This window comes from Dermacentor silvarum, chromosome 2, assembly GCF_013339745.2.
Source record: "Dermacentor silvarum isolate Dsil-2018 chromosome 2, BIME_Dsil_1.4, whole genome shotgun sequence".
Classification (NCBI taxonomy): domain Eukaryota; kingdom Metazoa; phylum Arthropoda; class Arachnida; order Ixodida; family Ixodidae; genus Dermacentor; species Dermacentor silvarum.
The window spans coordinates 237,013,183-237,037,373 of NC_051155.1; the positions used below are offsets into that span (position 1 = coordinate 237,013,183).

The 24,191-nt window shown below is 45.5% G+C and overlaps 2 protein-coding genes across 9 annotated transcripts in view; one reads left to right on the forward strand and one right to left on the reverse strand.

The window, feature by feature from the left end:
* The window catches only part of LOC119442904 (la-related protein 4-like), a 79,403-nt gene extending 58,534 nt beyond the window's left edge, over positions 1-20,869 (reverse strand). For 2 of the 8 annotated variants that reach the window (XM_037707959.2, XM_049662444.1), the window contains exons 1-2: positions 2,396-2,562; positions 1,198-1,248 (exon numbers count right to left, since the gene is read on the reverse strand). In XM_037707959.2, the coding sequence (XP_037563887.1) occupies positions 1,198-1,248; positions 2,396-2,506 (162 nt within the window). In that variant the 5' untranslated portion in view covers positions 2,507-2,562. Of the gene's footprint in view, positions 1-1,197; positions 1,249-2,395; positions 2,564-12,778; positions 12,852-20,384 lie in introns of those variants that run through there. The other 6 variants (XM_037707961.2, XM_049662447.1, XM_049662448.1 and 3 more) reach the window with 5 other exon arrangements.
* A 535-nt stretch (positions 20,870-21,404) lies between these two features.
* LOC119442909 (eukaryotic translation initiation factor 1) lies at positions 21,405-23,105 on the forward strand. Its single transcript, XM_037707973.2, has 3 exons — positions 21,405-21,612; positions 22,536-22,693; positions 22,807-23,105. The coding sequence occupies exons 1-3, from the start codon at positions 21,579-21,581 to the stop codon at positions 22,951-22,953; spliced, it is 339 nt and encodes a 112-aa protein (XP_037563901.1). The 5' UTR covers positions 21,405-21,578; the 3' UTR covers positions 22,954-23,105.
* The last annotated feature ends 1,086 nt before the right edge of the window (positions 23,106-24,191 follow it).

A 24,191-nucleotide genomic window follows, 5' to 3' on the forward strand; every position in this document is an offset into this window, starting at 1 on the left:
CTGGTGACGTTGAGATGGTGTGTTTAGCGCCAAGCTCTGTAATGAGCGACGACGTTCATATTTGTTGCAGTAGAGGCAATTTCGGCAGCGAAGAGAGGTGCAAAGCAGGAACGTCTCATTAACACGTTTACAGAGTCCCAATACGACGTCGCCGGATCGGGTCACTAGCATTGCTGTTACTGCCTGCAAGAGCGGCCAGTCTAAAACACGACCACCTCGCCGTGTAGCACCGCTTTGGCGACGACGCAGCAGAATTGCGGCGTACGAGGAGGGACGGAGAACCGGACGCAGGTTCGCCCTCAGCTTGAAGCGCAGAGCAAGCTCATCGGCGCAAATCACGACGAGGTTCTCGCAAATTTGCCGACAGGCACATTTGCGATGTTCGCATCTCACCACAACCGATCTAAAGGTCGCAACGTGCTTCACAGCGATACGACTGTACTGATTGACGGAGCCCCAATGCATCAACGCCTAGGCTACGAGATACGTGGAATAAATTCAACCACCCTTAGGCTATTTAGAGTGCGCAGAGGAACACGAGCGTTTCGGAACCCTTGAACTCGTGCTCTGCGCCAACAAAGAAATGCAAGATCGCCCGCCCGCCAGGGCACAGGGTTAAGTTTAAAGCGGCCACTGAAGGTGTCGGGAAATTTAACGCCAGCTGAAGATGTCAAACAGCCAAAACTCTGTCACTGCTTGCTTCAAACGGTTCTCCTCCGCAACGAGCTTGAGAATTCGGTCGCCCTCCTCGTGCCTCGGTCGACGCACTGCGTCCCGCATCGGCCCTTGGATGCGTTTCCCAATTGACGTAATGGCAGACGAACAACCAGCACCATGAACCAGACTCTACTGACGGCTTATATCTGGCGCTAACAACGAGCGCTTCCTCTTCGACCAAGCAACAATGAATCTCCAACGAGGAAGAGTGGCCACAAAAGCGTGAGCTTTTTCACACTGAAGCGGATTGTAGTGAACCAAAATTACGAAGACGTCGACGACACAGAAACAAAACGGTGTCTTCTCGCGACTCACCCGCGCTAAACAAACGACGTACGAATTGCCACGAGCTACAGGAACCCCAAAACGCGACAAAGGAATGAAAAAAAAAAAAAAAAAAAACGTACGGCCATGAAGACCGACGTCGGACGGCGCGATAAACATCAGAGGGCGTACGTCTCTGACTGCTGCCACACTTACGTCAATGTACTTGTCCAAATACATGCGATCCGATGCGGCACTGCCGGAATTCTGTAAAAATGCGAAGAAAAACACAGGAAGAAATCAAAACAGAGCAAGGCGACAGGGTAACGTGGATCAAGTGCGCGCGATCGTGACAGCAAGCCATCAGCGGAGAATCGTCACTAATTATCGCTACACCGACTGCGCTAACGAAATACGTATCACGCTTTCTCAAGTAGCGCGAACGTCAGACAGATGGAAAGGAAAATGACAGGGTGCGGCGCGAAAGAACTCTTGCGGTACACAATCAAACGCTTTGTAGAAGCCCCCCAACTATCATCACGCCGGAGATGGAAGGGGGGCGAAAAATCAAAATGGGCACCGCCGGCAGTGAGCGCGAAACGCGCGAGCGAAAAAGCAACAGACTACGGAGGCGACACAGTCGCCGCCACGTCTACGGTTTCTGCCAGCTTCGAGCGCGTGGCGCTAAAAGTAAAGAAGCGAAACAGGGGAGAAACATCAGGTGGAGAAAGCTAGCCGCTTACTGCAGGGCCACGCACTTTACTCGCGTTCTACGAGAGCACAGCAATCATCACAAAGGCCACCCTCACGCTTCACGAAGTAAGCTGTTAAAGAAAAGGAGAAAAAGCGAAGCAACGACGACTACGCCGCGCAGTCCGGCAGGCACGACAATTTGCGCCGGCGACCACCGATGGTGGTGGGGCTACCAGAGCACGCACATACGCACAGACACGCACAGAAACGGTACGGGCGCCGCTCGACCCGCGGGGGCGACCGAGCGTGTAGCAGCAGACACCAAAATAACCAACCCGCCCGAGGAAAAGACGCACAGCCACACGTCGCGCCGCCGAGTTGGACAGCGCGAGAACAACACCTGTTGATCGGGCCGGAGTCGCGCTATGCGGGCACATACGGCAGCATTGCCGGCTGCATGGCAGACGGGGGGAAAGGGGGCGGGAAGGGGCTTTGCGTGGAACAGCAGCCCCCAGCCGTGGCGGCAGTGCCCCCGTCGGCCTAGTGCGCGCGGGACGAGCGGATTCCGGCGGCGTGAACCGATCGTGGTGCGCCGGGCACGACGCGGCGACCGCGTTTCCACGCCATCCACGTCGGCTGGCGGCCGGCGCTGGCGAACCATCTGGTAGCGCGGCTCGCCGGCCGCGGGGGCCGCGCCGACAGAGCGGGCCTCACTGCGCACCTTCTGGATGATGAAGCAGCGCGGGCTGTACGCGGCACAGCAGAGCGGGGCCCCCGGCGGCCAGTCCCAGGCTGCGGGGTGCAGGGCGCCTCCGACGTAGGGCTCGACCATGGCCCGGGACCGCGGCGGACTCCGGAGCCAGCCCCACGGCTCTCCCGACGGCCGCCGCTGCGGCACGGACGGACCGCGGCGCTGACGTCGCCCCTGGCAACGCCTCCTCCTCCTCTCGTGCCCTCCTCCTCCGCCGGCTCACACCGCGGCAGCCCTCCCCGCCGCGGGACGAGCTCCTCCGTCGCACTTCCGCAACAAACGGCTGACCGACAAAACGCGCTATGCCCACACGAGAGGAGCGCCACGAGGTAGGCGCAACAGGGTCGCCAGCGCGCGGGCAACACACCCCCCCCGACTCGTCAGCGCTATGCCGCAAGCAGACTCCGCTACTTGTCACTCGCAACGCAGGCTCGACACCACGCTGCGGCAAAATATATGCTCCCTTCAAGGGCTAGTCGAACTTGGCGCGCAGACGAATGTAAACCAGGGAACCAGCCAGAACCGAAACTCATGAGATGGCGGCCGAGACGGAAACCGTTCTTCGCCAGAGAAGGAGGTGCCGGCGCCCCGCTTTCGTGCGCCGCCACGCGCTCCGTCCGGCCAGAGGTGGCCCGAAGCCCCGCGCGCCCCCCGAGGCGGAGGAAGAACGCCTCCGGCGCACACCTTGCTCCCCCCGACCGCCCGCGGCGACCTCCAAGGTCATTATCGGTGCGGCCCGGAAACGCTGCCAGTGAAGAGCGGAAACAGACTAGCACGCGCAGGTATTTATAGTCCCGAAAAACCCCGCATGTTACATGCGCCACCGAGCAGGCGCTGACTCACGCCCGATGTGCACACGTCTTCGAGCCAAGCAGCAGCGTCCGTCCACCAAGTCGGGACTGTGCATTTCGGCCGCCGCTGATCGGCTGGAGCTGCACGAGCGAGAATGAGACAGGCTGGGGGCGCCTGCCTCCTCCTCGCTCCGTACCCGAGTCGATCAGCACTTCAGCAGCAGCCGAAATTGATAGACCAATAGGTGGACACCTGCAGCCTACTATATCTGAATTCCTCCCTGAAGTCTCGCAACTGTCACGCCGAGAATGAAGGGTCCATGGCAAAAAATAATCGATAGTAGGCAGCCGTGAAGCACTGCTGCCTACTATACCCTGAAGAAATGCACTCACTGCATTGAACTGGCGATGTAGCACGTTCAACTACCAACACAAGTGTAAAAGACAAGTGGCCACTGAACTCTTACGAGGAAGCTTTAGCTTGGAGGCTCCTATCTAAATATATGGGAAAGGAGAAATCGTTTCTCACACCACAGCACCGAATTTGATCTAAGTCGCCAATTTTAAAATAAAAATTGGCAAAACTCTCAAGTGTTCACAAACCGAAACTATGAAGTTTACAATTCAGTAACTCGGCAATGAAACATATCACAATTCTGCAAGCTTTACCTAATAGCGTATTTAAAGCAGACAAAATTGATATGTTATACATGGCTCTCAAATAAATCACTAATATGCGAGTAGAACTTTGCAACACCCTTGTAAACAATGCAACAGATTTACGCAAGATATACACCGACATATCAAATTTGTCCGCTTTGGATGCTCTAACGGATGCAGTTTACAGAACTGTGATATCTGTTCCTGGTGTAGAGCTACAATTTGTTATCTTTGTGCTTCTACTGTTCAAACTTGCAAATTCTTGAAAGTTCCTTTTAAAGAATTTAGGCCCTAAATCGAAAATCCACTTTCAACAGCCACTAGAATTAACTTTCTCAAATACAACAAATGTCATTAAAATAGACCAAGTGGTTATTTCAGAAAATCATTTCTGCATTTTTAACATGCATTTGAATAGGTGGCATCGAAGTTTGGCCCGAGCTAAAGCTTTCTCTTCGAGGACATACAGGTCCTCATGTATGGTGTCATTCGCTAATTGACGAAGTGGCTTCTTGAGAAAAAAAAATGAAAAAAAGTACCCGAATTTCTCCAAGCAGCTTCCATATCCTATCAAGTCAGACACCGTGAGAGAATGGAATGCTTGGTGCCACGACTCTGCAAAATACAGCCACATGTGTGCTGCAGTACTAGCGACAACATAATGGGGTGGCCACCCTGGAACCCCAATTGTCGAACCCCAGATCTCCAAGTTGAAGCTCCAAGACAGACCTTTGATATATGCGATCTGCTTGCAGAAATAGCCCTGCCTCACTAATTATTAACCATACCATGAGCAGCAGTTTTCAAGTACCTAGCATCTGTACGACTGGCCACTTGCAACTTCAGTGGATGAAGCCAACATATACATTAAAGTCAACACTAGATGTTGTACTAACTGACTTTTAAGAATAAAATTGGAAATATTCTGATATGCTGTGTACTGAAGCAACAGTTTATACCTGAAATCTCTCTTTACTCAACTAAGGGCTAAAAGCATATTTCAGCAATTAAACTACATTTCTGTAGTGCTGGCAGGCCCCATCAGGGAAAGGAGAACAAGATTGTGTAACAAACGAAGCTAGGAGCATAAAATAAGAAGTAGATAAAGACATTTGCTTGCTTTTCCCTAAACTGTTATGTGTATGTAAGCCTCTACGTATTTTATGGGGCACAGAAAGGCAATATATTGATTGTTTTACACTGTGCACGCTTAAAACATTTTGCAGCTCGAGAGTATCAGCAGAAATATGGAGGCAGCCTCTGGTTCTACAGCCCGAATGCAAAAATAATCAACTAAATGTGTTCCATGACAGTTGTAGTTTCCAAAAACCCACATTATTCTGAAAGTACATTTCATATCTGCTCTGCAGTACATGTCAGCCATGAACAGTAGTCAATCATGCTTCATGCACAGTAAGAGCATGCATGCAATTTTCATAGTACGAATTTAAGTATCCCACAAACCTGTCCAAAATACGAGCATTTCGCCCTTGTCAAATTACAGCAGTCATGGCCAGGATTGAACCTGTGACTTCAAGCTTTGCAGCACAATGCCATCGTGGCAGGTAAATGTGAAAATCAGCTATTTCGGAACAGAAGTGCCCCTGTTTACAGAAATTGACTGAAGTCAAAAGTGAACACTAAATTAAAAGCCCTCTCACTAACAGAAGTGTGGCCCTGGCAGGTGCTTGTGTAGCAGAATGGTGGCCGCTGAAATGCCACCATGGCCATATTAAACAATAGACAGCTTTAGTTTAGCGTATGCTATGCCATTGCGTACGCTATAAAATAGCGGGTCATCACTGCGCATGCGCAGAACGCTATCCGACCGATAGCGTACGCACGCTATTTCTCAGATATAGCGTTACCGTCTTTGCGGGGTTTGCGTAGTGTACGTATAACATGGCGGCGGTCCCCGCTGCCCGCTTCGAATTGAACCTGGCATGGCTTTTGTAGAATTCGCTTCGTTCGTAGCAAATGACTGCGTAAACGGCTTTCGCTTAGTCTCAGGCCGCTTCGACGACAGTGTATTATGGATAACCTTGCGGAGTTTTCGAGATCACTTCTCGTTTCAAATGACACGAAGCCTAACGAGGGCAACCTTCGAGATATGTCAGCGCCGCCTATCGGTGAAGTCGAGAAATATGCGCGACGATGGCATATGGCCTCTGAGATCGGAAGATCTCGCAGAACAACTAAAACTGTAATAAACGTGAGCTGCTTAGCGTACGCTATACTAAAACTGTCTAATAGCAGGATAACCAAGCATAACTTCAGTAACAAAAATCAAGAAATTACACTTCTTGGGTGAACATACATACCCACTGAACCGTGGCCTTAAATATTCGTAAAAATCCCATGGACCTGACATCGAGGAGACAAAGTAGTAAAAGTGGGGAGGGGGCAAACAGCCTTCATTTTTATTTAAAGCTTGCTCTTAACGCCCGCCTTTTGTGGGGTACATACGCACTTTATTAACAATAATTTAACTTTAGAAGCAGCAGACAAGCAGCAGAGAACTTGGAATAGCACCGGTTGACAAGAAACGCACTGTTTTTAGATCACAATTACTTTGCCGCTGCCCATTTTGCTTGTTTCAGGAACTTCTCTGTACAAACTTACTTGACACAATTATCCCTTCTCAATGGAAGGTTCAGAGACTGGAGAGATACTTTTTTCTGAACAGAACTTATTTTTGGCAGAGCATGGCGCAACACTGTAAAAATCACGGAAAATTCGGAGTTTGCAGCTATGACCTTACACACTTAAAGGTACACTAAAGGCAAATATTAAGTAAAGCTAAAGTGATAGATTAGTGCTCTAGAATCTCTGAAGGTGTAAATATCATCGCAAACAGAGCCTTAGTAATCGAGAAATTGAGGTAAATGCAGGACATGATTTGAGACCCCCCCCGGGACACTCGAGTACTACTTGCCCAATGACGAAGGCACTCCTCCTTTAAATTCTGTCACCAGTACCCAACCACTCGTTACAAAAACATTTGTAAACTACTTGTAAAATTTATTTCATTTTTCAAAAAAAAAAAAAAAAAGAACTCATTGACATTACCCTTGACAACAAAGCAGGTGATCAAAAGGTTTAGTTTTGTTTGACTCTGCGCAGCCTGTGATTTGGCTTTTCATTAGTTTCATTATTGCGTAGTGCTGTGCTGGTTTTGCTGGCTCGTGAAGCTCGCACAAACTTCAAGCAGCAGAGAATTCTGCTGCTTGAGAGAGACTGCTATGTGATGTCGCGTGATGCCTGAATGGTCCATGCCACTTGACCAAAAGCAGCTGCAGCGGGGAATCCACTGCACTCTCTTGGATCGGTTTCTCCATTGCCACACATTTGAATTTTGCGGGAAAAAAAAAAAAAAAAAAAAACGTACCGCCATCTGTCTGGCGCCGTTTTGCTCAACGATGGCAGCAAAGGGCGGTGATGGCGTATGCAATGTCGCCACAGTGGTGGGAGATTTGAATTGTGATAAAGGTATTCCGACTCTTCAGATGCAATTTTCTTGTAAATTAAGTCTTTTCTTGGCACTAAACAAGCGTTGCAAGGTTTCTGTAATGGTATTTAAACAGTCCCCAATGACTTAGTATTTACCTTTAGTGTGTATAAAGGTGCATACTGCATAATCATATTCCTGGATTTGTCATTAGCTTATGCTTCAAGCTGTTTCTTTTGCCATGCTTTGTTTTGTTGTCATGTTTCTTTTGACACTGTGAAGCAGGAATCCACTCAAGGAATCACAATAAGACAGCTCCATGTGCAGTAATTCGTAAATGGAAGTCAGCTGTGCCTAGCACACAGACTGACATCACAACTCACACAATCACAACTGCAGAAACCAAACGCGCTGGATTGCAACCTCGATTTTATTAAATAAATAAAAAAAAAAGACTGAGTATCTATGACAAAGGCAAGGCCGACAGCAGTAAACAAATGCACACCAAAATATTTACCAAGGAATCGTAGCCATAGAATAATTTTAACAGTAGCACCTAAGGGTGAAGCATTGACAACGATAGCAAGGTTTAGTGTTGAGCTTGCACTCCGCGGACGGTGTTCTAACTATACGCGAGTCCGACCATGGTGGCGCAACGAACCAGAAGGAATAGAACTGGGCAGAAGGAACAGATCCCTGGCAGCTACCAGGCGTCTCAGAGTGCTGGCGTGATGAGCAGCATCCTCAGTGGTGTTATAGGCGTCGTACGGCATTGATGCACTAGATGAGACCAATGGGAAACTATCAGCGTTAGCTTGACATTTACTGCCCATTCTACTCAGAGCAGTTTATATACACAAAAGCTCGGCAGGAATGCTAGTGCGCTTACAGTGGCATGTGTACAATGCTCATGCCAGCAGTGAAAGATGGCTTTGCCACCGCGGCAATTGCGCATAGCATCGACGGTGTGTCTACATCGCGTCGTTTCTGCAGCCAGATGAACGCCTTGGAGGTCTTTTGCATGCGAGCTGTGCATGCGCCATCGAGAAGGAAAGCATGATGACGACGGTAGGGGCGCCCACGGCGTGAATGCTCTTAGATTGTATGTATGGATATCACAATAAAATATCTTTTTATGGACTTGCCAAGCCATGACAAAGCATTTCCAAGGAATAAACTAAGATTGCTTGACATCTTGAAAACAAAAAAGATGCCAGTTAACAGTGGGAAAACTTTTCACTTTTGCAAATAAAAAAGATATACAGGAAAAAGGCTCAGAGAAAAAAAAAAAAACCTCCAGCAGCAGTTTCAGAAAGCTTCTGACGAAATTATATTATTGTGTTTATCGCGATCATATGGAAGGCCCAAACACTTCTGGGCCTTCCGCGCTGCATGTTGGTATGCTTATGAACAGCCTTTTCACACTAGTATAAATGTTTTAAGGGTTTTCGTGACTGGTTTGTATTACCCTCAAATTGAAGTGGTACTAGAGGCAAGGGCACAAGAAGAATGCCCTGCTTCGGTGTGATGATCAGTCAACAAGTTCAAACTAATGTGCTCGCATTGTTCAATATCTGTAATACAGAATTCAAAACATTAAGCTGTCTCCATACACTGTGGAGTTTCGAGCCTGTTTGTGATTAGTGTTTTATGACCTGCTGCCATGCCGCCCATGGATAGCTCAATGGGCTTCCCCCACTGGCCAAGTTTTGGCGACATTTGGGCCCTTGCTACTGCGCGTGCATAAGACATTGGAGAGACCACATCTAGGCGTTGGGAGGTGCGTATGTGTTCCTCTCTGCCGGCGGCGGACAAAGGGGCTGCCACTGGCTGATGGTTACTTTGGCTCGTTGGGATCCCAGCCTCGTCGGGTGTGCACACTCTTCAGTCTTGATGTCCTGGGGTCTGATCGCGGTTTCATCTTCCCCTAGCTGGGACCGGCGGCGCTAAGGCGCGCAGCGGCACGTTGGCACACGAAGTGGCCAGAGCAGGCACAGATGCAGTGTCCTGTACGCATGGAGGCTCGTGGTGATTGAACCCACTGTGGTTATTCAGCGCTTGCAATCGCAAGGTGCATACCGTGAGAGTTACCACAACGGGAACATCAGAACTGTCATTGAGCTGAACTAAGAGTAATGTTTACCAGAAGTTGACTGTAGCATGTAAAAAATGGCCAACCCTTTCCGGTCTTGGAGAACTGTCAGATAGATGTACAACTGCTTTGTAAAACATTGTGTTCTGCAATGGACTTAAAACAAACTAATGTACAAGGTCAGTTGTAACTTGGAGCTCCAGAAATGAACTGTATGTGCCATACAATTTAAAGAAAATTTAAAGCCATACTATCATCCCCAACATTCAATCTTATCACTTATTTTTGTGTCAATATGATGAACCCTTTCAGCATCACTGATGTGCCGGTACATTACCACATTTCTGTGCCGCCATGTTCCTTTTGAGATTCCTTTCCCCGATAGGAATGCGAGGCCCACACCAAGAGAGCAATTGCTATTATCTGCGTCATCTTTTTTTTTTCATTTCTGCACAACCAAAAACGAATTGTTGTGTCCTGTTTTATAATACCTGACACTGGGGGTGCGTCGCCTCCAAACAAACCCAACATTGAAAGGGTTAAAGGTACACTAAAGTGCAACATTAATCCAATTTAGATGTTAAAGTTATTGTTTAAGGGGTTTTGTTTTATTGAAAAGGTTATTTATGAGAGAAGAAAATGATTAAACTTTTCAATCTTGAATTCTGTGCCTGAACCTCATGCTAGTACATTAGAATGACGTCTCAAGTGTATTCGCGTTTCTAAGCAGTCTTTTACATACGTTTCCAAACTTTGCAAAGCTGTGTCTTTGGTTTGTCTAGAATGCAGTGTAAGCTTTGCTTACCAAACAATTAGTCCCTAGCAATCACTGTTATAACCTGCTACCTCATCAGGAACTAGCAAAAGAACTACAAAGTGGCTTCACCACATGTCTCACTTCTACGTCTTTTGTAGCCTACCAAATCTCTACTCACAGTAGCAAGATTCATCTTTCAGGTAATTTGTGGGGATGCTCGACTCTTGTGCCGCCTTTATGTTTTTCAAGCATGGCTCTTGCATCTCTTGTTATCTGGCTTTCCCTCCTAGCTAAGCGCTACGCGCAGTCAGTGTAGTTGGAGAATAGTATGAGAAATGGCTTGAGTGTTGTGCTGCTGACACCACCTAACGGAGGGTTTACTCGGGCGCAAAAGAGAGTAGCACTTTCCCCTTTGGCTTGGGGTAAACTGGGTGCACAGACGTCCCGTGCGGCTGTCAGCACGCTTCGCGGGGCATTTGGATGGACGAACACGATCGTTTGAACATGCCACTGTTCACGTGACATTACCCACGAACGATTAGGCAGTGTCCAGCATGGGGGCAAACATATTCACTTGATATTTTGTTGCAGTCAGTCAGACTTCCTCGATTTACCAGCGCCCATCGGCATCTTCTATTGGTGCAATAAATGCCCTTGTGATTGCTTGCACTACTACGCTGTCATTCCTTTGTTCCAAGAGTATGTTTGAGACCCCACCAACTAAAAATTGTGATGTTCCAATTCAGTGTAACTCAATATTGCTTTACAGTGTTCCCCTAATAGTCATTACTACAAGGCAATACAAGGTAATGGGGTTGCACTTGTGTTGTTCATTCCTTGCCATTATTTGTGTGTTTTGTGCGCAACCCGTATTATGAAGCAGTACCAACTAGCCCAGCTTTCAGTTCTGATACAAGGTAGCAAACTTGTACATAATGAATTACATGTAATCAATTACATTGATGGTAATTTTGTAATTAAACAATAACTTTTCTGACTTAGTAATGCTCACTGTAATTAAATCACCTTTTTTTAGTAGCCAATTACATGTAATGAGCTACATTTTGGAGGAAACAAGCTGTACAGGCAACGCAGCTTTGAATTTGGAGGCAACTACAGTGGCCAAATGGATGAAAACCTCTATAGACCATTCTTGCGGAGCAGTTTGCTCTAGAGGAATGAGACGGCACTTTCAGCAACACGGCGCACATTATCTCAGCGAAAGCGGACAAATACGAAACAACTACCGTTTCTGCTTTGCTGCTGTGCAATCAGCTGGCATATTAAGTTCACAAACCGGTGCTACGTAAGTACTTGACTGCCTGTGTTGTCGGCCCTTCGCAATGTACGGCCTTCCTTACGGATAACAAAAATTCAATCATCTGCCAGCATTGTATCGCTAACCTCCAAAGAAAGAATGAACTCTGGAACGTCGGAAAGTGTGTACCGCTCTTTACAAAGTGACAAAAAGACTAGTGCCGCTTCCTGGCATAGCAAGTTTCTCACATGCTATCTACACACATCCACTCCAACTCGCACGCAAACTTACGCCCACTCTATCACCAATATGTAAGGAATAAGTGAATGGGCGTACTCTTGAATCAATGCTCCGAAGCATGGGAAACGCCCGCTATACCGAATGCACAAGAAGATTCGAAGCTGAACGCTTCGCGACGGTCCGAAGAGTAAGCGAGCAACTAGAGATAATACGTCCTTTGCTACAAGCTATAACAAAGTACAAAACACCTACCGTTAGCAATTACATTTTTCAGGGAAGTAATTGTACTGTTACTCTTTTTCTGTATCGTGTACAAGTCTGCAAGGTAGCACGTCCTCTCTGTTCGAACGGTTTCGTATAGAACTGTCTGTTATATAACAGTTGCAGTAAATAATACCAAATTTTTAAGCACGTTAGGGCTACTAAAAGGGCCACTATTTTCCCCAGCCTTTCTTGTCCGTTTTGTGTGCATTGTAGCAACAGAAGGTCATGCCTACCCACAGCATGAGACGGTTAAAGGGACTAAAGACAGAAATAGGTTGAGCTGTACTAGTAAATTACACTTTACAATGCCAAAAGGCCACTGTTACCATGAAAGGAGGCAAGAAGGAAAGACCAGTAGCGACTCTGTTTTGGATTTTCCAGACCAGCTAAGGCATAGTTAATTTCTGTTATCAATAGATACAGACATTGTATTCTAAAGGCGTCAGAGGTTGAACATAGTTTCAAAAACTTTTATACTGCAGCACAATTTAAATATAAGAAAATGCTTTGAAATGTGTGACATCCCACTGACATTTGTACTGAAGTTCTGGCAAGCAAAAAAAAAAAAAAAAGTTTCGCCTTCATTGTTGCTTCTAGTAACCAACCTCTATTGCTGAACTGAAGTACTTTTGAAAAAAGAACTTTATCAGACTAATCTCATTTAGCATTTCTCAGTAGTGCCCCTTTATGAGTTATGCTGCATATTGGAACATCTAGTAGACTCATCCCTCTTGCACTGCCATGCAAACGGAAGTTGATGGTCGACAGATCCGTTTCTGACACAGCAATATATATGTGCAATCATGACAGGAAATACGAAGGTTGAGGTAAATAGCCACTTACTGTCTGTTGCAGGTCGGAACAAATATCCTGTCCGTCTCCAAGGTCAGAGGTCATGGGATAAGTCAGATGTTTGCTGAAAAATACAAGACAGAGATATGAGGAAATGTATTTGTCAGTGCAAATGCACACACAGAATGCCAAATAATTGGCATTCTGAAAGTATGAAATCTTGTAACAAATTCTTAGAGCTTGTCTTACAAAGATTATTTGCACAGGAACCAGACCTATTTGTTTTAACTGCCTGCGGTACTGCAACTAGCCAAGAGTTTAATAGAACTTTTTCCTCATGTATCCAAACCCGGTGGCCTGCAACATATTCTATCCAGGGCAATACAACGATCAATGCAAATTATGTAAAGGTAGGGCGGATCTCCCACATATTCTATGGGCATACTCGAAGGCGGCTCCTTTCGAGGGCCGCAAAATTCAAAACCGGCAGCTAGCCGAGGCAGCCGCTGAGACCCAGGGGATCTCGGCAGTCTGCTAGGCGGAGGGAGGCTGCGTCCGCCCTCGTGAATTGCTGGCACAATTAAAGTTGAATCTCTCTCTCTCTATGCAGCATGCTATCACTCTCAGAAACTCTATACTCTATAAAGTAATGGCTCAAAAAGTAACAAGTGCAGGCTGCTGCAATATGTCCCTGTGGTATTTTATCTAAGCAGACCACTAGGCAAATATGCTTACATCTTTCATACCTACCAGTTACCACCCATTTTTATGTGCCTTATGTGCCTACGATGGTAAAGCATACAGTTAAAGGGACACTGAAACGAGTGACGGTTTTGTACAAACGTACTGCGTCGTTAGGGTAAGTCTTTCTGATCATTAAGTGATTCATATAAGCACTCTGCGTAAAGTGTGTAATTTATTATAAGGATTTAGAAATGTACATTGCTACCAATCGCAGTGGCGTCGCTCCCCTGTGTTTTCAGCTACATCCCCCAAATTGACGTCAGTTGGGCGAGCTATCTGATTGGCTACCCAGGTTGCATCATCGATACTTTTTCCAACTTTACAGTGAACAAATGCTGTCCGTAACAGTTGGAATGTTGGTTAAAAAAATAACATAATGAGATTACACGACAATTTATCACTACACCCAAGCACTTAAGCACTTCTACTTGTGTTACATCTTCCGTGTTGACACGAGCTGCGTGGTCAGTGCTGGTCTCAAGCTTTCTTGATGCAAGCACCATGGATCGCCCTTCTTACATTGTGGGCTGCAAATCTAGCGATCGGCAACATGCCAAGCTCGAACATTGTGTCCCTCTGCATGGCAACATTGGAGTGGTGCGGCTGCAGCGCATCACGCTGCTAGTATCTGATCGGCGCGCCAGCATCTATGCGTTTGCGGCTGTCACTTCACACAGGAAGATTACTACTCTAATGGATGGTTTTAGCATGTCTGGTATTCAGGTAAACACAAGCTGACTGGGCCTGGGCGTTTTAACGGATGAGCGGAGGTGCAAACATGAACAGCCTGCACAGTGCAGCCACGTGGTGGCACATAGCTCAACCAGATAAACACAGAGCTAATATAGCCGCACACAAGTGTATTTTACTTTGCTGCTGGTGTAAATTTTCGGCAGGAGCATAATCGTGAGCACATTGTCTTTTTAAATGCTTAAAATGTTTGAGAGTTTGTTACAGCAAAAGTAGCTCTGTGTCTGGCTGGTTAAGCTCTGCTCCACCAGGTGACTGCACCGTACAGGCTGCTCACGTACACATTAAGCACCTTCATCACAGCGGTGGTAGTATGGAGGGGTGTTAGTTTACGCCTCCACCCATCCATCAAAATGACCAGCTTGCTTGCAGAGTAATCGTCTGCAGCTCGATTAATACGAGATGCTTCGCTTAAATGGTGGCACTAATGTTTTACTGTAGCTGTACCATATATGTCTACAAAATCGGCCTTAACCATTTCAGGGACCCTTAAATTGCTACAAAATTTACGCTTACACTAGGACACCTGCTTTAACGCTGGGGTGTTGTTTCAGCTGCCTGCCTCTTCAAAAGCCTCCCCAATGAATGACAGCTGCTGAAGTGGACAGAGAGAATATCACCGAATAACAGGGTCTTGCAGAAAGTACCATTTCCACAACAAAACCCTGTCAAAGCTCTACCTGACGCGCTGTGGTTCATTTTATTTTTCTTCATATGGAGTGCCCATGAAGCGCTTGATTCAGAAATAAATGTGTTTCCTTTGTCGATACCATTTGCCTAACATATTCTGACAGCTAGTGCCCGCAGATGCACAATTCCAACGAAATTGAGAGTTCTTACAGTGCCGTGTCAGATTAAAACGAATGGTGTCAATCTTGGGAAAACAACCTGCATGGGAACTTTTCTAAATTTTCGCTTCTGCATTTTAATGATCAAGGTGATTCTCAAACGACCGCATTGGAGACCACCATATGCCTTCGACCTCATTGACCAGTCTTTGTAAAAGTGCAGATAGAGGTGACAATGAGTGCAGGAAAAAAAAGCCTTGCCTGCCACAAAATCAAGCTGAAACTCTGCTCTCATGTGTCGGCTACCTTTCGGCAATACCACACAGCAGTGGCTGCGGCACAAGTGGTGCTCTGGTAGCGGTGCCGGCAGAACAAGCATGCAGCAAATTGCGGCCCAACATATTATAGTGGAATGTGCATCTGTGCACCCATCACCTGAACTGACCAACGGGTAGTGCTGATCATATCACTAGGCCCCAAACTTTGCTGTTCACATTTCAGTCAACAAGCACTCAATATTGAAAGCAACACAAGCATACGAAAATATGCTTCTGAATGCAATGACATTATTTAGAAGCTACAAATTTTGATAAAGCAAAGCACAATGACTAGGTCACCTACAGGTATGATAATTAAACAACAGTTACAGTGCAAGTTAGTTGCAACAAGCTCAAACACAAATTATGCCCTAATAAGCTGCAAGTTCATTAAGATACATTGCAAAAAAAAAAAAGCCTATATCATTGTGCACACTAGGTATGTTGAAATTGGAGTGTATACTATCAAACTGATGTTGGCCAACATTTAACCCTTTGTTGTCTTCCTGCACTTCCAATCAAGTGAGAAGAAGCAGTATTATCTTCTGCGAGTGCTTGCACAAGCAATAAGCCATGCTTCACGTGAAAAATGTTGCTTTGGTTTCACTCTCCGTTTAAAGGGCAGGTCATGCATTTATATGCAGCCTTATGCACATTAAAAAAAAAAAAAACATTTTTTTTTAAGGTACATAGGTACATGTTGCAAGGAGAATAAAGTGATGTGCAAGTTAAAGCTCTCAGTAAAATTTTTCATTAATGTCAGGATTGTGCATTTAAAATGCATTAGACTTCAAAAGAACATTCTTTTTAAAAGCTATCTATTTTTTAAAGATGAATCTGCATACAGTACCGAGAGTCTTTTAAACTTCAAGAGACATTGCAGTTGGGCAGAAAGCAACAACCACACGCATTTTTTTAGTAGCAATATTACTGTAGCCCCAGAAGGCTGCAAATAAAAAGGGGACTGCCTTAAAGAAGCGCTAAAGAATATTACATTCTATTAGGAAATCAGGTTTCTGGAACAAAGCAGCCACTTTTTCACGAGAAGAGACTTCGTAAACCAGAAAAGAAGCGAAAACAAAAGGCGGAGGGGAAAGGGGGGCATGGAGGAGAACTAACTGGGCACTAAAAAAAAAAAAAAAGTTTACACACTTTGAGGCTCATCTTACCCCCCCCCCCCCCCCCCAAAAAAAAAAATATATATATATTCATCTGTCGTGCTTGAGCATCCTTTCTTGAAAACACTGTGCTCACTACTTTCCAGTCTGGTATTAAATGCTATGCTGATAATGTGCACGTGATTAGTAACCGGGAAGCAGTGAGCGAAAAAGAAATTCAGATTTGTTATGCGCCAAAGCTACAATCTGATAATCGCCCACCTGCCGTAATGAGGCAGGTGGGCGCACAGTGTTAAAGAAAGGAAAGACACGCGAGAGAGATGATTATTGTTTAGGGACAAGATAAGCTCCAAAGTGCAAACATTGCTTCGAGTGGTGGCCCTTTAGTTCCCACACCGGCTCACTATTACAATGCCACCTAGAGCAGGTGGTGTTCGCTATAGGTTTTGTCAACATCTACTCAGGTCTGGTTAACTTCTTACTGATAAAGAAAGACTCTTTTGTCTTCTAAAGCAACCAAGAACTTGGCGTAGCAAGTTTCGAGAAATCTTGCCCCACCAAAATGGCAGAAATATGAAAATCTGGTGGAAAATGCATATGAAAGTTTGGCCTCATTTCCCTAACACAACCAACCTTTTGCCACCAAAGTAATGCAATTAAGTAGGGGTATGAGAGAAGTAATTTTTGAGACTGAATATAAAATAGTTTTCCAATGATGAACAGATGTTTACACAATATAAAACATTATCACACCCCAGTTTCGCGACATTTCACATTATGAAGTGTTGTCTATTAAAAAGCCCAAACTGTGCATTAGGAACACATAAGCAGTTTGTTTGCATACACAGAACCTTTCGTAGAGCGTGAACGATCACTGTAAGGCCTAAAAGTTTGGCTCCATGAGCGACCGTAGCCTGCCTGCTCCATTGTGAAAGTCCATGTTTTATGCCTATACATGACCGCAGAGATTAAATTTATTGCACCTGTGCTCAAATATTGTTTGATTGCACACAGTTGTAAGTTCTACAATAATTAATAACTATTTAAAAATATTTGTTTACAAATAGTTAAATTATGAGGTTTTTACATAGCAAAACCACAATCTGATTATGAGGCATGCCGTAGAGGGTGCCTCGGAAATAATTTGGACCCCCTGTGGTTCTTTTAACATGCACCTAATTTTAAGTACACAGGTGTTTTCACCGTTTACACATAGTAACTATTCGATTCGAAAACAGAATAAAACAGAATACATTATTTGAAATTTTTGAATTTTCACACATGCCTAAAAATAAGATTAAAAACAGCACTTCATGAGCCTGAACTTATTTAGTTAATGTTGCTTATTGGTGTCCTTTTAAAACAGTCACATAACAAACAACCTGTGAATGCTTGTTATATAAACGGTAAAGATTGTTTAGTAGACTATGTGCACCTAGTGTGAAAAGAGACGGAGATGAACCAAATAGCACAACTAAAACATTTTTTTTTTTTTGAAGGCGAACTGGATGCCAACTACATTTCTTACTGAGCTGCTTACATCAAGTTACACAACATTCATTATGCTGTTCATTGGTAGCAGCTTTGGCTTGAAACTGAGCAGGCGTAACAGGATGCACACAGATCACCGAGCATTACAGCCCGATAAAAAGGTATTTTTATTTTGTTTATAGTTTCCTACAGCACCCTTCTGGGCATTAGTGTAAGGGGAAGGTATAAAACAGACTGTAGACATGCGGTGCAATATACAAAATACATCCAGAATGCAAATGAAAAATGACTAGACTAGACAGATTGAACAATGACTAAACTATGTTACGGAAGTACAGCGTCACCATCTTGGGCTGTTAACGCTGCCACTTTCTATCTGTAACAGCCAAAGGTATGGTACTACAGTCAATTTGGATGCTGACAGTGGTCGAACGAACGCGTTTGGTATTTCATGATCCATTAATTTGATGTCACTTCCCACAAAACTGGGGAATTGTTAAAAATTGAACGAGCTGCCCGAGATTGTGGTGCCCATGAATAGAAAATAAAATAGTATATACTACTAAACTGTGTACACTTGCAAATGTTCCAAGTGAAAGGCGAAAACGACTACTAGTAAGCAAACACCACAGGCACCAATGCATGCCGCCAAGTCAAATGGTCTAGAATTGACACTTATTTACATACGAATACATGCCGGTGTAGTTATAAGTTGCAAAATTACTATGGAAACGTGATGTTATCCGGAAATCTGCCGTGCCGTGACTCCCACAAAATGGTTCTAGTGAAAGCCTAACAACAAGCGGGGAGAAAAAAAAATTACACACAGGCACCCACAAAATGGTTCTAGTGAAAGCCTAACAACAAGCGGGGAGAAAAAAAATTACACACAGGCACACACACAAACGCCGTCTTACCTAATAAACACAAGTTTTGGTGTTTGTCACTCAAGTGATCAGATGGTTCAAGAGGTCACAATACTGCGACCACATGGCAAGTATAAGCCTATCTGAATAATTTCACAAGCCTTAACCGATAACTAATATGAATGCCCAGAAAATAAACTTACTGCGATAAATGAGTCGGGTACTTAGCTCGCTTTAGCTTGTTTCAGAGAGCGCGCACAATGATCTAATTAATAGGCCGTCACGCATACGGCAAATGTTCTTCACAATGGGTACAGACTGCGTTAAACAAAAGTTGATGCATACAAACCAAAGGCCGGCTTTCACAATCGCTACACAACTGCGTGTAACCACAGCCAGCCACAGAGGCGATTCCGGCAGATAACTCCTGCCGGCATCTAAAATCTGGCTGCCAAGTATGGCTGCAGACAGCCAAAGTTACACACGCGAATGAATTACGGCGAAATCGAGCGTGACACTAAAATTTAGTATTAACGCGCTATTTTAAAATGACAACATTATATCTGATTATATATATTCAAACCGTCACCGCTATCGGACCGGCGGTTCGCTAGGGAAATACCGCGCACGTGATCACTGCAAGGTCGGTATGCTGGCTGGCCGCAGGGTAAAGGCCACATTTTTTTTTTTTTTCATCCGCTAAGCCTTCGAAGATTTTCACTTCTTTAGTGGCAATAATAGTGGCGAAACACCGGGGATATTCATTAAAACGCGCTGTAATTACTTGAAAAATGTTATAACAATCAAAATCGCTGTTAACAGTTGCATACCGGGGACGCCCGACCAAACCGATTCCACCCCACCGGCGAGTGCCATGTTTTTGACATCTTGAAAACGCTTCGGACTTGTCGCAGAGCAGAGCTAGAACCCGACATCATCGCGACGACAGTTTATCTGCACTCTTGACGGTACAGGCGCGTCTGCTTAGCAAGCGCAGCAGGCGAGGCCAATTTATAATAACCCAATTTACGGGCGCCGAGAAACATGCCTCAAAAGACTATGGGGAAGGAGGGAGAAGGAGCGAAGGGCGCCCCGCCGACGCGAACACGGTTGCGGCGTTCCATACTGCATTTTCTACTGCGAAACCCGCTCGCTGTTTTGGACACGTGTCAAAAGCTAACGAGGCGCAAATGTGTAACTGAACTGTAACATAATGTCAGTGCCGCGCAACAGAGAATGGCTGGCTTCCCTCCTAGCACCCCCTCCGCCACAGTCCGCTTTCAATGAAGCGATAGCCACTTCTCCCGTCGTCGCAAACAAGCTGCGTCCGGGCGCTCGCTCAGTCACGTCAGGCGATAATAAACTCTGTTGCACGCGCCAATGACTATAGACCACGCGGAACTGACTATCGTACAGCACGTTTAACGAAAGTAATTCAAAGCAAAGTCAATTTCAAAGGACCTCGTGGTCTTAGGCCTACTGGTCGAAGTATGCCCCACTGGCCCGCGCCAATGTCATGCAGAAAGCAACCTCTCATAAACTCGAACAGCCATGATCACAGGAAAAGAACACCGGGTACTCACGAATTTGTAGATGAGTCCAAATCCTAGCCAAGTAGGATGCCAAAAAATTACAGGTTTTGTTCTGAACTTCCTAGTTCACGTCGACAGCCCGACTTTGCAGACCGCTGGCATAGCCTCGACACCAGCACGACTCGGGCGGCGACTTGGACCGGCGGCGTTGAGATCGTAGCCGTGGTAGCGTTCGAAAACAGAACGACCGTCACTCGCCGTTCGCAACTAATGAACAACACAGCAAAAAGCCGGAACGCAGTGCACGGTTCCAAATGCGATTTCAAACACGTTTCATCGATGCATTTGTCACTTCAAGCAACCGGAGCCGTTCACAGTGGCACATAAAACAGCCCGTGTACCCAACGATAGCTGAAGCCGATAAGCGCAGCGGTTTCAAAATGCGGCACTACCGTACGCTTACCTTTAAAATTTTTTAAAAGAAAGGTGAGTAGGTTGCGGACCCTCACTTCGTGTAGAAAAATGCAAAAATTAAACACGCCTTTTGCCAAATGTCACGTGCCATACAGATTCACAACAATCAAACTCACATGCTTGGACAGGAATCAGAGAATCGAAACTAGCCTAGAAACAAGGCTCTGTATATTAAAAAAAAATTATATTAGCTGCTTGCGATTACGTTCCTTTATTATATGTAATATATCAGTGAATGTTAAGATATTTTATAAATAAGCACAATGAAAACGCTTTTACTAAATAAATACGTTAACAGTAATCAAGGTGTAGTAGCAACAGTTCAGTGCGACTCAAAAACTTCTGTCAATTTTTTTCATTACCAGATTTAGGCGCCACCTACTACCAAAATAACAAACTAAAATTTTGTAAAGTAATATTTTAAATTGAAAATTTTAGTAAGGATTGTCAAGGCAAGTAGCAGCGCAACTCGTAAATGTTAAATGTTGATCTAATTTTGGTTAGTTATTTTGCAGCATCTGCCGCATAGGGGCCGTGGGAAATATATTGCGTGCAGGCGCCGGCCCACCCTCGCGCTGGGCTGGTCCATTTCACATCCGGGCAAGTCTCGCTCCCAAATCGCAACTGCGTTTCGTCACCGCCTTTCTGATCGTCGCCTCCTACGATTTTTAAGTGTGCGCGTTCACTGCGGTGCTCTCACCCGTGAGGAACGTTAGAAAAATTCGTACAGGGGAAATTCCTTACCTTTACAAGGTTTTAAAGGATTGCTGTATGTCTGCCGGTATTCAGAACCTCAAAACTTTTGGTAAGTAGGCCTTTATGATATGTTCCTTCTCTGTGCGCGTTGTTGACACAAGGTCAGGCCAAAGCATTTGCGTCATATCGTTCATATCGGTGCATGGCCGTATTTGCAGGCCAAACTAGGTCTTCGTGCCAGGAACATTCGTTCTATGGTTAAGCGGACTAGAGATCTTAAATGTTCAGGAATTTTGCGCGGCTACGGTTTATGCGTTAGCACTTCGACTTGCTTGCGGTTGCTTCGAGCATGTTTATCGGACTCATGTTTAACTTCAGTTGGGCCAGATTTTAGTTGTCCTTTATGTAAAGGCTTTACGTATTGTAATAATTTCCGCATTAGTGGTGCGGATACTTGCTTGACGAGTTCCTAGGTGGTGGCCGCGAAACGTGCAGGCGCGTAGGTAGGCCTAACTTTTGTCCGCCTTCAGGCCTTCCCGAGATAGGGTACTATAAGGTAACGGCTTAGTTCACTTTTTAATGACATTACCATGCGCGAGACGTGTGTATCTGAAGGCCAGTACATCTTATGGTGCGCGTTTCTAGCATGTGAAAGTGCTACCAGCTGAGTCATGCGTCTGTGGCCAACTACGCCGTTTTACTTGCTTCAGCCATGATAGGTTGTACTAAAACCTAGTTCACTGTAGCCACGCGAAATACCGAGTAGTCCCACTTTGAATAGAACACCGGTGTCACACGGGAACTTTCGATCGCGATTGGCTTCCTCTTACAGCTTCGCTTGCTCATGTAAGCCGAGATCGAAAGTGCACCGTGACGCCGGTATAAACAACCAACTATAAGGTTGTTAGATTTAACGTGTAGACAACGAGATAGCCAGCAGCACGGCGCGGACAATCAAGAGGTGGCGTGGTTCATTTCCTTTTTTGAGTGACTGCGCAGCAGTGTAACTTATGCCTGCGTTCTTTCGTGCAGACCCCTTTGCTGATGCCATCAGGGGTGATGAGCAAGGTGTCCAGGACGGTCTAATCCACGTTCGTATCCAGCAGCGCAACGGTCGGAAGACCCTCACGACAGTGCAGGGCATATCAGATGACTATGACAAGAAGAAAATCGTGAGGGCCTGCAAAAAGGTGCGGACTATGACTTGCCGTTTCTTAAAACGGGTTGATTACCGTTAGTAAGAATACTAGTACTTAGGTCGTCATGCTATTGCGCACTGATGCGAAGACATTTTTGTTCGCAGGAGTTTGCCTGCAACGGCACAGTGGTGGAGCATCCCGAGTATGGCGAAGTCATGCAGCTGCAAGGAGACCAGCGCAACAACATCTGCCAGTTCCTGACGCGCATCGGCATTGCCAAGCCCGAGCAGCTCAAGGTGCACGGCTTCTGAGCAGCACACCATGTACCTTCTGCTCGTGGACCACTTCCACCAACAAAAATCAGCACCAGATTGACGCCCAGACCTTTCCGGGAGGATGTGGCTGGGAGATTTCTTTTTTGCTTGTCTGTTCTTTCTGTCCTAAATAAAATTGTACAAAATGGTTTGCTGCGAACACCTGTGAACTTGCTGCATATTTGAACGTGTGGCAGCCAAATGTAGTCGAAACCATACACAGGCACAGCAACGACCTCTTCGGCATTCCTGAGCCCTTCACTGTGATCTTGCTGTCTCATTGTATGGGTGGCAGTGGCAGCAAATGTAGATGGAAAGGCCACACCAAATTAGGCACAACAAAGATGTGGCCTCCACTTGTAGACTTTTGATACATGGAAGGTATACTGGTATTTACAATTAAGCTTCCACACAATCCTGTGCAATTGCCAAAACCAGTGTACACAACTGCGAAAAAACAATTCACAGTAGCACATTAATGCATTTTCATATTTCTGCAGATGTGTGACAGGGGGTGCCCATTAGGTGAGCATCAGTCTTCTGTGCCAAATGAAACTAAAGGCTGTCTCTACCGTTATACATCACCTAATGGGCGCTTCTGCCTTCCTAGCAAGCTTCAGGGAATGCACTTGCCACCAGGGATCCAATTGGGTAGATCATCATTCACTGTTGGCTTGCACAAACCTGTGCCTCACTATCATCTTGATTAAAAAGAAAAAAATCGTCGGACTACAATCAGCCTCCTGTATCCAATGCTGACAACTGCTTTCCTGTGTTGCCAAGATTTTGCACCATGTTAAATGAATGAAAGAATACTTGTGCAGACAGCATTCAACACCATGAAGGTTTCAGTCATAAGCAAATGCATTTATTTGATGCTCAAAATTTGTATAACAAGTCCAGGGTTGTCATAGCCTTCACCTACTAGAAAACATGCATTTCATAAGCTTCAAGATGCAGGTAAGGATTTAACAAGAAAGGATGTCTGTGCCTGATAAGGAACACCAGCACACCTTTATATGGACATGTTAGCCTACTCAGTTTGCTGGAATGCAGCATCACTGAAACAATCCTATATGAAGAAAACAAAAAAAAAAAAAAAAGGGGGGGGGGGGGGAGAAAAAGACTCACCGCATACTTACCTAGGTACTTGGCTTTCACATCCTAAGTGTAGAGGATTTTCTGAGAAATGTCAAGTTCAAAGGGCTGCATGATGAATGGAGCCTCCTTCCAAC

Coding starts and splice junctions, on each gene's coding strand:
- LOC119442909 (XM_037707973.2), top strand. CDS start 21,579: ATGTCTGCCGGTATTCAGAACCTCAAAACTTTTG. Junction 21,613..22,535: donor TCAGAACCTCAAAACTTTTG/GTAAGTAGGCCT, acceptor TCTTTCGTGCAG/ACCCCTTTGCTGATGCCATC. Junction 22,694..22,806: donor TCGTGAGGGCCTGCAAAAAG/GTGCGGACTATG, acceptor TTTTGTTCGCAG/GAGTTTGCCTGCAACGGCAC.